The sequence below is a fragment of the Bufo gargarizans genome, unplaced genomic scaffold (genome assembly GCF_014858855.1).
Source record: "Bufo gargarizans isolate SCDJY-AF-19 unplaced genomic scaffold, ASM1485885v1 fragScaff_scaffold_39_pilon, whole genome shotgun sequence".
Classification (NCBI taxonomy): domain Eukaryota; kingdom Metazoa; phylum Chordata; class Amphibia; order Anura; family Bufonidae; genus Bufo; species Bufo gargarizans.
Window position 1 is genome coordinate 722,610 of NW_025334109.1, and position 14,548 is coordinate 737,157.

The following is a 14,548-nucleotide window of genomic DNA, read 5'->3' on the forward strand; positions in this document are numbered from 1 at the left end:
TTATCTGCTAGGCATCTATTGACTGACTTGAACAAAAGGACTATGTTGTTCTCTGGGTACAACAGAAGAAGACGCTCTGAATAATCAAATTGTAGGTTCTGGGGCCTAGGGAAATAATTACTGTTTAATAAGGCAGAGTAATATTGATAATATTGGGAGGACAGTTCAATATTCTCGCGGCTCATCCGTGACACTGACTACATATTACTGATTGGTGCACTAAGTGCTGTTGTGACATCACAGCACTATGTCTGTATCATGTATGTATGTATGTATGGACAGCAGAACCTATCTGCTACACTATATCACGATGTAACCTACACTGACTATCTCCCACTAACTATCTGTAATATATATAGATATATATATATATATATATATATATATATATATATATATATTTTATATTTGCTAAATACTGTAACTATCTAAGGTAAAGCACAGAGCACAGCAATGACACTGCTGTCTCTTTCAGTAGTGCAAAAAACTGCAGAAAATGGCTGCTGGGGAGTTTCTTATATAGTAAGGGGTAGGCAACTTTCCTACTGGTTGCTAGGGATGTTGCTAATCTCAGACAAAGACATTGCTGCCTTCCAATTAGCCCACAAGCAAGAAGCAGGGAGGGATTATAGGTTCAGATTAAAAAGATCTAGAATATTCGCAAATACGAATATATAGCACTATATTCTAAATCTTCTCGAATTCTCGAAGTAGCGATATTCGCAAATAAAATTCGCAATTCGAATATTCACGCCCAACACTAGAAGAAACGCATTTTCGGTATGGTCATATACTCTGCCTTTCACACCTGCTATGTAACCAATTGTTCCATAACACATCCCATTATTCTTCCTCTAAAGGGGTTAACGTAGCAATTAATAAAATAATTCAATTTACTAAATGCGCAAACTTAGCAGACACTAAGAGCCGATATGTTTTCCTTAAGAGCTTATTTGGCAGAGTTGGTTATCTTGCGAAATCTTTATGCCCCCAATATTGCACAGGCAGTATGGCTATAAGCCATACTGACCATCTTCTGGGACTTTGCAGAAGGCACAATTTTATTAGGAGAGGATATTAATATTGGTCTAAACCCTGATTTGGACAAGTGCAGTGGAACCTCTTCTATCCCTCAGAGCATGTTGCGGAATTTTTAATTCTCACTGCCATCTCTGGGGTTGGTTGACGTCTGGAATGCCATGAACTCCAATGAAAAAGACTTCTTAGAATAAAAAAATTCTATGGTGCACCATAATTATCAATGCCTAGACTATACTGTATTTTTTTGCGCCCTGATCATCATACAACCCAGCTGGGCAATATCTTATCAACTTGTTTCCTATACTCAGTTGTATTGATTTATCGTCCCCCTCACATTTTTAACCATTCCTTTATGACTTGTACAATATCCACTTATCTTATTGCAATTTTTAACTATTTATGGTCTTTTATCTGTTATACTACATATATTTTTTTTAGACTTGAAAAAGGAGTATTTTTATTCCGAAACGCATTTTTCATCCAATAAAAAACGTTTAAAAAAAGAGTCACCCTATCACAGTAGTGGTCTTGTGTCAAGAGGTATCACATTGTGTACGATCTCAGTACACAGCATCCTATTGCACTTCTTATCACTCCCTTGGAGACCTGGCAACACAACCAACAAAGACTGAGAAGATACAAGCAGCACCGACCCTTCGCCCTTACGAGTGTTGTGCCCATGTATGCACAACACCAGAAGGTGAGCATATCAACTCACACCGCATACTTCCAAAAACTGATACCTAAGACTTACTACCTTATGAGCACCTTCTCTCTTTTTTTGCCAAAACTGCTAGACTATATTTTTGTCCCCATACAGCTCTTACAACGATGTGCAGCCAAGAAAAATTGGGAACATCCTCCTCTTTTATCATACCCCTGTATTCATGGAGCTTGGCCTCTCTAGCTTTTATAAACACAAATTTAGATGGAGACTCAATAAAACTCTTCTGAACAACCAACAATATATCAAACAAGTAGAAAGTAAACTAATAAACAGAGTACTTTAGTCTTAATACTGCCTCTGAATTGTCTGAAAGCTCAATATGGGATCTCATAAAGCAGTGATAAGAGGTCATCTCAACGCTTCGGGTGCCTTCGTCAAAGAACAAAGACAATTGAAAAAACAGGACCTTCAGTCCCAAACATAGCCTACAAAAGCATAAGAGGTGTGTTAGTGTTCAGTGAATCAAAGTCCACTAAGTAGAGTTCGATCCGAATTTTATGATAAATTTGGTTCGCCGCAAAGCCGAATTTCCTCGTGCTTCGCGGTAGCGAATCGATTTAACCTGAGCGGACCGGGGTTATATCAAACAAGGAACTGGTGGCAGTCTATCAGGCTGAGAAAGCTCCCTGCCTCTCTGTGCTTGCGTGGACAGGAGGCATCTGTGTAAACTGTATCAAGCTGACCTTACATGCTCACCAGGGAGGCTGTAACGTCACATCTTGGAAACCACTGACTAAACTGTATCTTGTGAGCTTGATGTAGTTGACGTCAGGTGGGCCCGCGAGGTGCGGCATTTGTCACAATGATTTTTTGCTTTAAAAAAAAAAATTTTTTACACTGTGTTATGTATTTCAGATGCTGCGATTATGTATGATCATGGCATCTGAGGGGTACAATGACGAGGAGCAGCACAATCGCCGTTCCCTGTCATTGCACCCACTACTTACAAAGATGATGTAGTAGTACGTCAAATTGCGGGAAGTTACTTCCCGCTATGACGTACTTTTATGTCATATGCCGGGAAGGGGTCAATAGGGTTGATCATGCTGACAGGACCTGTTTAAGGTGAACACTGGCTTGATCTTGAGAGGGTTAAAGAAATGAATATCAATACTGTGCAGTGTTCACACTGATGCAGTTTTCAGTGTGACTTTATCCAATTAACATAGATTAAGAAATTGATTCAAATAGTATGTATTGCTTTTTTTATTAACCCCTTAGTGACCGTCACATTCCTGGTATAACAGCTGGGATAAGCAGGAGGACCGATCTGGCTGTTAAACCCTTACATGCCTGCAAGCAATGGCGTAGAGGAAACTGACTCATTCTGTCTTCCATTGTCACATTCATCACAAAGAGCATTAAATCAGGCATACCCAGGCCTCTCAATGTGAACAGTATATTTAGGTCTGCGGCCAGGCATTTTAAAATGGCACTGTGGCCGCAAGGTGTCTGCTGCTTTAAAGAGTAGACACCTCGCACTAATGTCTGCTACTAGCGATAAAGGTGGTCGCAGACTTGTAACCCTTCAAATGCCGTTACCCTAACCAGCGACAGCTGCTCTTTGGTCACCATATTTTATGACAATTAGTTTTCAGGCTCCTGTCCCTGATGGCAAATAATCCAGCGGCCATGGCCATGTTTGATCCATCTGGTTTTAACCAGATACCGGGGATTGTAATACTGGAGCAGACTAATTTATTTGGTAAAAAATTAATATATTTGCTAAAAGACCAATGCTTTTGCTAAAAGAGTAATCTGTCAGATAAAATAATTTTTTTCTGAAAAAAAACTAATAGTTTTTCCAACAAAAGAATGTTTTTTCAGAAAAAATGTAAATTTCCGACAAAAAACATTTTTTTTTTAGATAAAATGATCATTTTTAAAACAAAAAATGACTCGTGGGCAACTCAGTTGTGTGAGGAATCAATTTATTTGCACTGCGGCACTGCACATTGACCTGCAACAGGACATATTAGGCTACTTTCACACTCGCGTTTTGGCTTTCCGTTTGTGAGATCCATCATGGGTTCTCACAAGCGGTCCAAAACAGATCAGTTTTGCCCTAATGCATTCTGAATGGAAAAGGATCTTCTCAGTTTGCCTCCGATCAGTCTCCATTCCGCTTTGGAGGCGGACACCAAAACGCTGCCTGCAGCGTTTTGCTGTCCGCTTGATGAAACTGAGTCAAACGGATCCGTCCTGGCACACAATGTAAGTCAATGGGGATGGATCCGTTTTCTCTGACACAATCTGTCACAAAAGAAAACTGATCTGTCTCCCATTGACTTTCAATGGAGTGCATGACGGATCCGTCTTGGCTATGTTACAGATATGCAAACGTTCATGACAGATGTATCGGTTGTATTATTGCAATGGATCAGTTTTTGCAGATCCTTGACGGATCCGCTCAAAACGCGAGTGTGAAAGTAGCCTTAGGTATACATTTCTTTGCACTACACAGTGACGTAGAATTGAAAAAAAAATACTTAGCAATCATAGTGACACAGCATAAACTGTTCATTAACAGAATAATTTTTTTATTTCATAGACTAATTTTTGCGTTACAAATATACATTTTAAATGGATGGTGCAAGCAGCAGTAACGATACAGGACCCTATTGAGGCCCTGTCATTGGAATGCGTATACTTTACACCATGCAACAACAATCTACTCAAGGGCATCTATGCTGTGCGAAGAATCAATTTATTAGCACTGCCCGCACTGATTTAAATAAGTAGCACTAAGTAACGATCTGTAACACTAAATCACAGTAACTGGCTAACAGGAGCGTTAAATATCAATGCGGACACGACACAAACAGTAGAATGAGACAGATGTATCACCCCCAATTTGTGAATCAGGGCCTAATAGAATTGCTTATCTATTAATCAATGTGGACATGCCAAAAACCGAAAAATGAGACACATGTATCACCACAATTTGTGAATGAGAGACTAATAGAATGCTTATCTATCAATGTGGGTACGCCACAAACAATACAATGAGACAGGTGTATCACCCCAATTTGTGAATCAGGGACTGATAGAATTGGTTTTCTATTAATCAGTGTGGACACCCTAACGTGGACACTGTTCAATTAGATTGCTTTGTGACCTACATCACAATACATTCAACCTGCACTGTCCCTTAAGCATCCCTACAGCTTCAGATGATTGTCCCTGCACTGTCCCTTTCACTCTCGCGATTCAGTTTTATTTTTTAAAACAGATGGACTGCAACCCTATCCATAGAGAAAAATCACTTTCACATCTCTCCCTGACACAGAAATTGTGGCGACCGAGTGGGATAGGCTTTTATAGGGCTATGTATGACATCACAGATGGTGGATCACTCTGGATTGGCGGGCTGCACAGCATTATGGGTGATCTGGCATTCCCGGGCTTGTCTCCCCTACCCTTACTTTCACTTTGTAACACATGCAGCCGCCATTTTAGGAAAAAATCTGATTTGTTACCACGAAGCGCCAGGAAATTCAAAGTTTTCCTGAAATTCAGATCGAACTCCACTTTGTTAACTTTGATTCGCTCAACACTAGTGATTGGTAAACAGTGTAAAAAAAAATGTGGGGTGGTACATGCTTTGCCTGTATCTAAAAGGAGAAAAAGAACTGGATCGCACATCCACACGCTATACTTTGATCTAATGACTACTTCTCAGCAAAATTAGCATCACTTTTCAGCGCAATATTAAGTGTACTGACCCCTATACTACATGCTACACATGAGGCATTAGTATACATTTTGATCAAAAAGCATTAGCCCACTCACAACGCCAAGGTTGCATCTTTGAGTTTGTACCTACTCTAAATTTGGCGCGGCACTGCACTGCGACCACTGCTGAAAAGCAGTTATTCGATCAAAGCATAGCATGTGGATGTGCGATTCAGTTCTTATTCTCCTTTTGGATATGTATATAGAGTTTTCCGTTCTTGATTCAGGTATCAGCACTCCTCCCATTCAGTCCAGGTGGTTTTAATTAGCAAAAGTCTGCATAAGACCTCTTTCACACTACCGTTTTTTTTTTCCGTTTTGCGGTCCGTTTTTTGCGGTCCGTATACGGAACCATTCATTTCAATGGTTCTGCAAAAAAAACGGAATGTGTTCCGTATGCATTCCGTTTCCGTATTTCCGTTTTTCCGTTCCGTTTAAAGATAGAACATGTCCTATTATTGCCCGCAAATCACGGTCCGTGGCTCCATTCAAGTCAATGGGACCGCAAAAAAAACGGAACACATACGGAAATGCATCCGTATGTCTTCCGTTTCCGTTCCGTTTTTTCTGAACCATCTATTGAAAATGTTATGCCCAGCCCAATTTTTTCTATGTAATTACTGTATACTGTATATGCCATACGGAAAAACGGAACGGAACAACGGAACGGAAACGGAACCACAACGGAAGCAAAAAAACGGAACAACAGATCCGTGAAAAACGGACCGCAAAACACTGAAATGGACATACTGTAGTGTGAAAGAGGCCTAAGGCCTCTTTCACACGGGCGTCATTTTTTTTGCCCGGATAAGAGCCGGGTGCGTTGCGGGAAAATGCGCGATTTTTTCTGCGCAAGTGCAAAACATTGTCATGCGTTGCACTCGCGTGAGAAAAATCGCGCATGTTTGGTACCCAAACCCGAACTTCTTCATAGAAGTTCGGGCTTGGGATTGATGTTCTGAAGATTGTATTATTTTCCCTTATAACATGGTTATAAGGGAAAATAATAGCATTCTGAATACAGAATGCATAGTAAACCAGCGCTAGAGGGGTTAAAAAAAAATTAAAAAAAATTTAACTCACCTTAGTCCACTTGCTCGCGAAGCTGGCATCTCCTTGTGTCTCCGCTGCTGATGAACAGGACCTGGGGTGAGCAGCTCCATTAAATACAGGTTAAGGACCTTCGATGACGTCACTCCGGTCATCACATGGTACGTCACATGATCTTTTACCATGGTGATTCACCATGGTAAAAGATCATGTGATGACCGGAGTGACGTCATCGAAGGTCCTTAAGCTCTATTTAATGGAGTAGCTCACCCCAGGTCCTGTTCATCAGCAGCGGAGACAAAGGAGATGCCGGGCTTCGCGAGCAAGTGGACTAAGGTGAGTTAAATTTTTTTTAACCCCTCTAGCGCTGGTTTACCATGCATTCTGTATTCAGAATGCTATTATTTTCCCTTATAACCATGTTATAAGGGAAAATAATAATGATCGGGTCTCCATCCCGATGGTCTCCTAGCAACCATGCGTGCAAATCGCACGGCATCCGTACTTGCTTGCGGATGCCATCCGATTTTCACACACCCCATTCACTTCTATGGGACCTGCGTCACGTCAAAATCGGAAAATATAGAGCATGCTGCGATTTGCACTGAACGCACAAGTGATGCGTTAAAAACATCGCTCATGTGCACAGCCCCATAGAAATGAATGGGTCAGGATTTAGTGCGGGTGCCATACGTTCGCCGCACGGATCGCACCCGCACGGAAAACTCGCCCGTGTGAAAGGGGCCTAAGGGTTCAAATAAACCTACCATGCTCTCAGTTGAAGTTCCTGAAAGCATAGTATAAGGTGAGCTTTAAAACTGTTCACATAGTGTGGTACTGCATGGTGGCCATTGTCGCTGTGGTGCTGTGCTAGTGGGTTGGTGGGGCCCAGTGCTAGGTTTGGCATTGTCAAGCAGCAGGGGGGCTTTTTGGCTGCTGGGTCCCACCACCTACCGAGTTGGCGTTGGTGGTCGCTGTGCTGTGTCACGCCAAATTTAGAGTAGGTACCCACTCAAAGAGGCAACCTTGGCGAGTGGGCTCTATGCTTTTTGATCAAAATGTTCACTAATGCCTCGTGTATAGGAGGCAGTACACTAAATATTGGACTGAGAAGTGATGTTAATTTTGCCGAGAAGCAGTTAATAGATCAAAGCATAGCATGTGGATGTGCAATCCAGTCCTTTTTCTCCTTTTGGACATGCTTTGCCTGTATTGAACCCTTAAATTCCTGATGACAGCCATAGATCCATACCTGCTTGAAGCCCTGCCATAAAGCAAGTTCACTAATGAAGTTGTGACTACAGGACAGAGTCTTACAAGCCTTCCCATGCCATCGGTGTAGACATGATATCATCGGGATAGGGAACCAACACTGTGAAAAATGTCACATGACCGTGATGGAGTGCAGGAAAATGGGGCATTACAGACTATTAAAAAGTCATAGCATGTGTTTCCTATCCATTGATGCAGAGCCAGAATATCCCTTTATTCTATTCAGATTACAATTATAACAAAAATCTGCTGTGATAACTCTTATGTGATATGACCGGCTGAAGTTCTTACTACCGTATGTACACCATGGAGTGCAGGAAAACGGAGCATCGCTATTAGTAAGTAACGGGACAATCACTATTAGTAAGTGATAATGTGTTAATTCTCCGTACAGTATTAGAATGTATTGGCTCAGATGAGCCGAAGTTATTTATTTGCAAAGTAGTGCAAGATTTTGGCATAATAGCTTCGGTAATTAATTATTATAGTAAAAAAAAACTTGGAACCAAACTTAGGTTTGTTCCAGGGTACCACTCGGAACAGAACCAGAATTTGGTTACAAATTTGAAAATAATTTTCGCTCATCAGAGCCCATACATTCTAGTACTGTACCGAGATGAATCTCCGTACAGTATTAGAACAAATCTTTTAGAGAAGTGACTTCAGATGTACTATCCGAAGTCTATTCACTCATCTCTAACTACTATTACTACCGTGTTTCCCCGAAAATAAGACATCCCCCGAAAATAAGACCTACTTCTAGTTTTGCCTCTCACTGTAATATAAGGCATCCCCCCGAAAATAAGACCTCCCCGATAATAAGACATCCCCCGAAAATAAGGCATCCCCGATAATAAAGCCACCCCAGAATATAAGGCCCCTGAAACTACGGCACCGTAAGGCGTATGACTTCTTTGGATCCTACGGGCGCCGCCACGCGGCTCACTGATTGGCCGCAGCGCAGGCGGTGCAAGGTTTCTTTAAATCAGAGTTTCCGCCTTCTTCCGCCCGCTGCTCGTTCTGCCCTGACGGAGTCTGGCTGATTCACAACTTGGCTGGCACGGACACAGGGGTGACAGGTAGGCGGGAGGGGAATATCTGATGGAAGGTGGGGGATGTCTGGTGAAGGTGGGGGGAGAGACTAAATACGGTAATCCACTGTCCACTGGCACAGGGGAGGGGGATCATTTAAAATGACACAGGGGGATCAGGATGGGGAGGGGGATCATTTAAAATGACACAGGGGGATCAGAGGGGGAAATCAAAATGACACAGGTGGATCAGAAGGGGGTACTAAAATGGTACGGTAATCCCCCCTGTGATTCTCCTGTGCCAATTTGATTCCCCCTTCTGATCCCCCTGTGTCATTTAAAGGGATCCCCCTCCCCACCCTGATACCTCTGTGCCATTTTAAGTGACCCCCTCCCCACCCTGATACCCCTGTGCCATTCTTCTTCATGGAAAATAAGACATCCCTAAAAATAAGACCTAGTGAATCTTTGGGAGCAAAAATTAATATAAGACACTGTTTAATTTCCGGGGAAACAGGGTATTACTACTACTACCCATAAAGAGCCGACCTACCGACTTGTATGTTCCATGATATGCTGCTTCTGTTGCCTCTACTGCTATGGCCGCATGCCACTATATCTGTACTGTACCCTTTTCACATCCACACTGCACTGCTGCTGCTCCCAATTAAAAGGTAAAACTTTTCACTTAGGCTTGTGTTAACAACAAGCCACTTTTTCTTGTAACAATCAACACTTGGGTGTGTCATATGGGCAGGCATTCCGACCTGGTCAAGGCCTAATTTTGGACGTTTAGTTCCCCCAAGCCACTTTTTTTTATCCCATAACGCTGTGTGTGTATCTGTCCCCGATAAGAGACCATTTTTGGAAGCTTTGGAATATGAGAAAGCGTAACACATATGCAGGCGCGGTGTGTTTTTAAAGGCTATTACCCATATCTATGTATGTCAGTGTCACTCAGACATAATTTACTATTGCTGTCATTTTGTTCCAGAGCTTAAAGAGATGGGAGGGAAAAAGCTAAAAATTCATACAAAATAAACAAAAAACAAAACAAGTTTTCCTAAAAATCCTGAATCCTAGGAGGCTAGAGGGAACTGTATTCAGGGAAATTGGAGCAACATTGGTTTGGCCCAGATAGATTTGGGTCCAAACTGAACTTTTTCAAAAATTCAGCGAACCGCATCTTTTCGGCCCCATTGAAGTAAATGGGTCTGCATCTGAGCTGCAAAAAATGCGTCTCGGATGCGGACCCAAACAACGGTCGTGTGCATGAGCCATCATTAGGTCCGTAACCAATTAGTTGTGGGGGGTTCACCAGGACCGAATAAGTTCAGGATAGTACCATAGTAACAATAAAAAACAAAGTTTAAAGAATAAAGTAAGCATAGAAAAGTGAAAAAAAAAAATTCACACATTTCCGACAGTATATGTTATTACACTAATATATGTTCTTACTTGAAGAACACCAGGTACTTACCTTCTCACAGATAATGTCTGTACTATATATCTTGCATCTTCTACACTTATGACATCATTTATTTCTGCATGAAAACGAAAGAGTTCCTGCTTTGTCTAAAATATTCAAAATAATTTCAGTCTATTTTAATGTTTACTGTAATTCAATATCATTGACATTTTGCAAACTCACAGTTTTTGACATTGCCTCTACACAAGAGGTAAACATGTTTTGCATTTGAAAAGAGGATGAATGTATCTGGCCATTTAAAAAACACAGAGTAATAATTAAGAATTTAGAATCTGCAGCAGTAAAAAGAGGGTGGACTTTGAATTTATGCTATAGATTAGATTAGCATTTAAAAATCTGATATTGCCACAAAATATTGTGCTTACCTTGGCCATGTGCATCGAGCCACACTGTAAGACCTCACTCGAAGGGCTTATCCACACGAGCGTGTGTGCTCTGTGCCCATGCTGTCGACCACAAATAGCGATCCACAATGCACGGGTATCGGCTGAGTGCACGCCGTTTGGGGATGCAGATCCATTTACTTGAATAGCTCTGCGACACAAGATATATTTCACACCGCCCAAAAAATTAGAACATGTTCTATTTTTTGCAATGCAGAGGCATGGACTGAAATCCCGTATCTTGCAGATTGTGGAGCGATTCAAGTCAAGCTGTTTGCTGTCCGCAATACGGCCAAGTTCTCATTTCAGTTAATTGGTCAGTTATTTCTATCAGTGATTGTGAGCCAAAACCAGGTGCAGGTCAAAAACACAGAACAGGACGAAATTTTCCATTACACTGTACCTTATGTCTGAGTAGGCTTCACTACTGGTTTTGGCTCTCAATAACTAATGTAAATCACTGATCAAATAACTGAAGTGTAAGCTCAAACATAGGGTATATTCATGCATATAAGCAGAAGTGCACTTAAAACCTGTATCAAAACTGGTAGTTTGTTTTATTAAAACACAATTTTTAACATATTTCACCAGTTACAATGGCAGCAGGATAAAAAAAACACCTGCAGTTTTTTTCTAACTTGGCTTTGATGCATTTTTAACTGCAACTCAGCTGCTACTTGTAAATATTCTATAATACAGTGTCCCAAGCAGGGGTGTAGCTATAGGGGAAGCAGGGGAGCGGCTGCATTGGGGCCCTGACCCAGAAGGGGCTCATCCAGGAGGAGGAGGACTAAAATATTTTGTGAGGGGCCCCTCAACAGTATTATACAATGAAATTATATACAGCGGCAGTATAGACAGATGGAACAGCTGCCGGGCCTGGTCTGAGAGAGCGATCTTTACTAGCCACAGGAATGGGGGCGGCATGAAAGGAAGGGGTTGCAAAAGAAAATTACTGGGATAGGGGGGGCCCATTTAAAACTTTGCTGTGGGACCCAGTCATTTCTAACTACGTGTCATGGAACCATGAACCAGACGTACAACAAGAGATACGTGGAAATAAGAAGGCTTTATTGCAAATCAAGCTGTAAGCAAAAGTCCAAACGGATGGCTAAACCGGAGCAGGGTCTTGCGAAGCCAGAGGTCAGGAACCAGAAGGGTAGTCAGACGAAGCCAGGATCAGGAACCAGCGGGGTAGTCAGACGAGGCCAGGATCAGGAACCAGAAGCAGCAGCAGTCTTAGAAGCATGTGCACACAGGAGGACCAAGCAAGGAACTGAAGCCACAGACCTCCTATATACTGTATATGAGCTAGGCATCCAGCTCCTCCCAGTGGGAAGGAGAAGCCGCAGGGTGGGAGGCTACAAGAAACCCAGAAACCAAGATGGCCGCCAGCACATGTCAAACGAAGGAGAACAGCAAGAAGGTAAGACCATGACACTACGCCACTGGTCCCAAGCAAACATATCTTTTGGGACAGTCATGTAAAAATGTAAGTGCACCCCACGTAACATTTTTTAGACATATGTGAACATATCAATATTTTGCCTTGTCAGAATATAAAGATAAAGATTAGTGACCATAGTGACTGGCCTGTTAGTGACAGTGCAAATTTTTTTTTTTCATTGTTTTCATTGTCCCATTCAAAGAGTTATAACCTTTATATCTTTGTTGATGCAGCGTATGAAGGCTTGCTTTTTTATGGGACAAGTTGTAGCTTATAATTGCATAATTTTAGGTACAAATAGCTAATTGCAGGGGCATACCACCAGTATTATACAATAACATTATAAACAGTGACACTATATACAGTGATATGACATACTGTACAGTATATTCATGTAGGAAACAGACAGAGAGGCTGTCAGGCCTGGTCTGATAGAGTGATCTCAATTATCCACAGGAGTGGGGGATGCAATCTTTAGGACTATACACAGGAGGTGATTGTGAGGAACCTGTTGTTCAAAAATTTGTCATTTCTAGTTACGCCACAAATTCATTGATTAAGGCTACATTCACACGAATGTATTTTGTTTCCATGTCCGTTCCGTAGCCCATACGGACGACATCCTTTTTTTTGTGGATCCGCAATATGCGGACCACAAAACAAATATGGTTGTGTGAATGTAGCCTAACTTTTATTAATTCTTTGGAATTGAAAAAAGCTGCACCTCCATCTTTGACTTTTTAAATGTAAAATTTTTATGCAATCCTTGTACGGTATAATTAGCACAACAACAAACAGCAATACCAAATACATTATATATAGGTTTTATAGGCATATAAGTTTTATTACTTTTTCAAAACAAAAACTCCTTTAAAAAAAAAAAGAAACATCTCAAGAGTCAAGACCCATAACATTTTTATTTTCCTTTTGACGACCTTTGTGATGGCTTTATTTTTGTTGGATGACTTGTAGTTTTTATTGGTACTTTTTTGGGGTACGGTATAAGACATTTTGATCACTTTTTATAAAAATTTGTATGTGACATATATACAAGAAAAACAGCAATTCTGGATTTTTTTTTTACGTTCACCATGCAGGATACCTTAAATGATCATTGTATAGTTCAGGTCATTATGGATATGGCGATACCAAATATTTGGAAGGGAGTCAATCTTGTGTTCAATTTTTATTTATTTCATTTTTTTTTTATAACTTAGCAATTTTATTTTTACTGAAACTTTATTCAATTTCTATTTTTACTACAAGAGAACTTTGACATATATTATTTGAGCGTTTATTTATTACACTGATCTTTTTATATAGTGCAATGTATTATGCTATTAGTGCAAAACTGACACATAATCTATTAGGCTGTGCAACTTGGAACTGAACCCGAATTCAGGAAATGTTTTTTTACAGTACAAATTAATTTATAAAGTTATTGAGCAAAGTCTCGAGCGACTTCGCGAAGCAATAACTTCGGCTCATCAGAGCCAATACATTCCTGCTCTACAGCTACAGTATTAGAACAAAGTTTTATGCGAATCGACTTCCGATGTTTCATCCGAAGTCGATTCGTTCATCCCTAATTATCCTATATGTAATTCGTATCTTCATACTCCCTTTGTGATGTTATACTCCTGCAAATCCGCTGTAAAGTGCATTAAGAGGACTCCTGAGCATGCACATATAATAGAGTGGACTCCCTCATCTTTTAATCCTCTCAATGCATTTTACTGATAGTTTGTGGAAGCACAGCGTTAAAATGTCATTATGAAGCTACAAACTACATATTAGTTAATACTCACCTTACCCCACTTTCATATTTTCTGTAGCTCCAGGCCTGCAATGTACAGATACTTATTAGGCTCCGCTTTTGGCAAACCCTAACAGGCATTCTATTAGTTTTGCTAACATAAATAGCATAATACACTACAATAAAGAATAAATAAAGAACTAGCTGACTGCCTCAATAAATACTTCTGTTCAGTTTTTACAAAGGAAAATGAAGGAAAAGGACCTCAGTTAGGAAAGAAGACTAATTAATCTTTGGATGTATGTGTCTTTACAGAGGAAGAGGTTCTAAGTCAGCTGTCTAAAATTAATACAAATAAGTCATAGGGGCCTGATGGGATAAACCCAAAGCTATTAAAAGAGCTCAGCGGTGAACTAGCAAAACCATTAACAGATTTATTTAACCAATCACTGGTAACAGGAGTCGTCCCAGAAGATTGGAAATTAGCAAATGTTGTGCCCATTCACAAGAAAGGTAGTAGGGAGGAATCGGGCAACTATAGGCCAGTAAGCCTGACATCAATAGTGGGGAAATTAATGGAAACCATACTTAAGGAGAGGATTGTGGAATACCTAAAA

At 40.8% G+C, this 14,548-nt stretch overlaps 1 protein-coding gene across 3 annotated transcripts in view; it reads right to left on the minus strand.

Annotated features, from left to right (window-relative positions):
• Window positions 1-14,548, minus strand: part of LOC122922501 — a 442,359-nt gene that overhangs the window by 108,660 nt on the left and 319,151 nt on the right. For all 3 annotated transcript variants that reach the window (XM_044273115.1, XM_044273114.1, XM_044273116.1), the window contains exon 15: window positions 10,337-10,431. In XM_044273115.1, coding sequence (XP_044129050.1) covers window positions 10,337-10,431 — 95 coding nt within the window. The remainder of the gene's footprint in view (window positions 1-10,336; window positions 10,432-14,548) is intronic.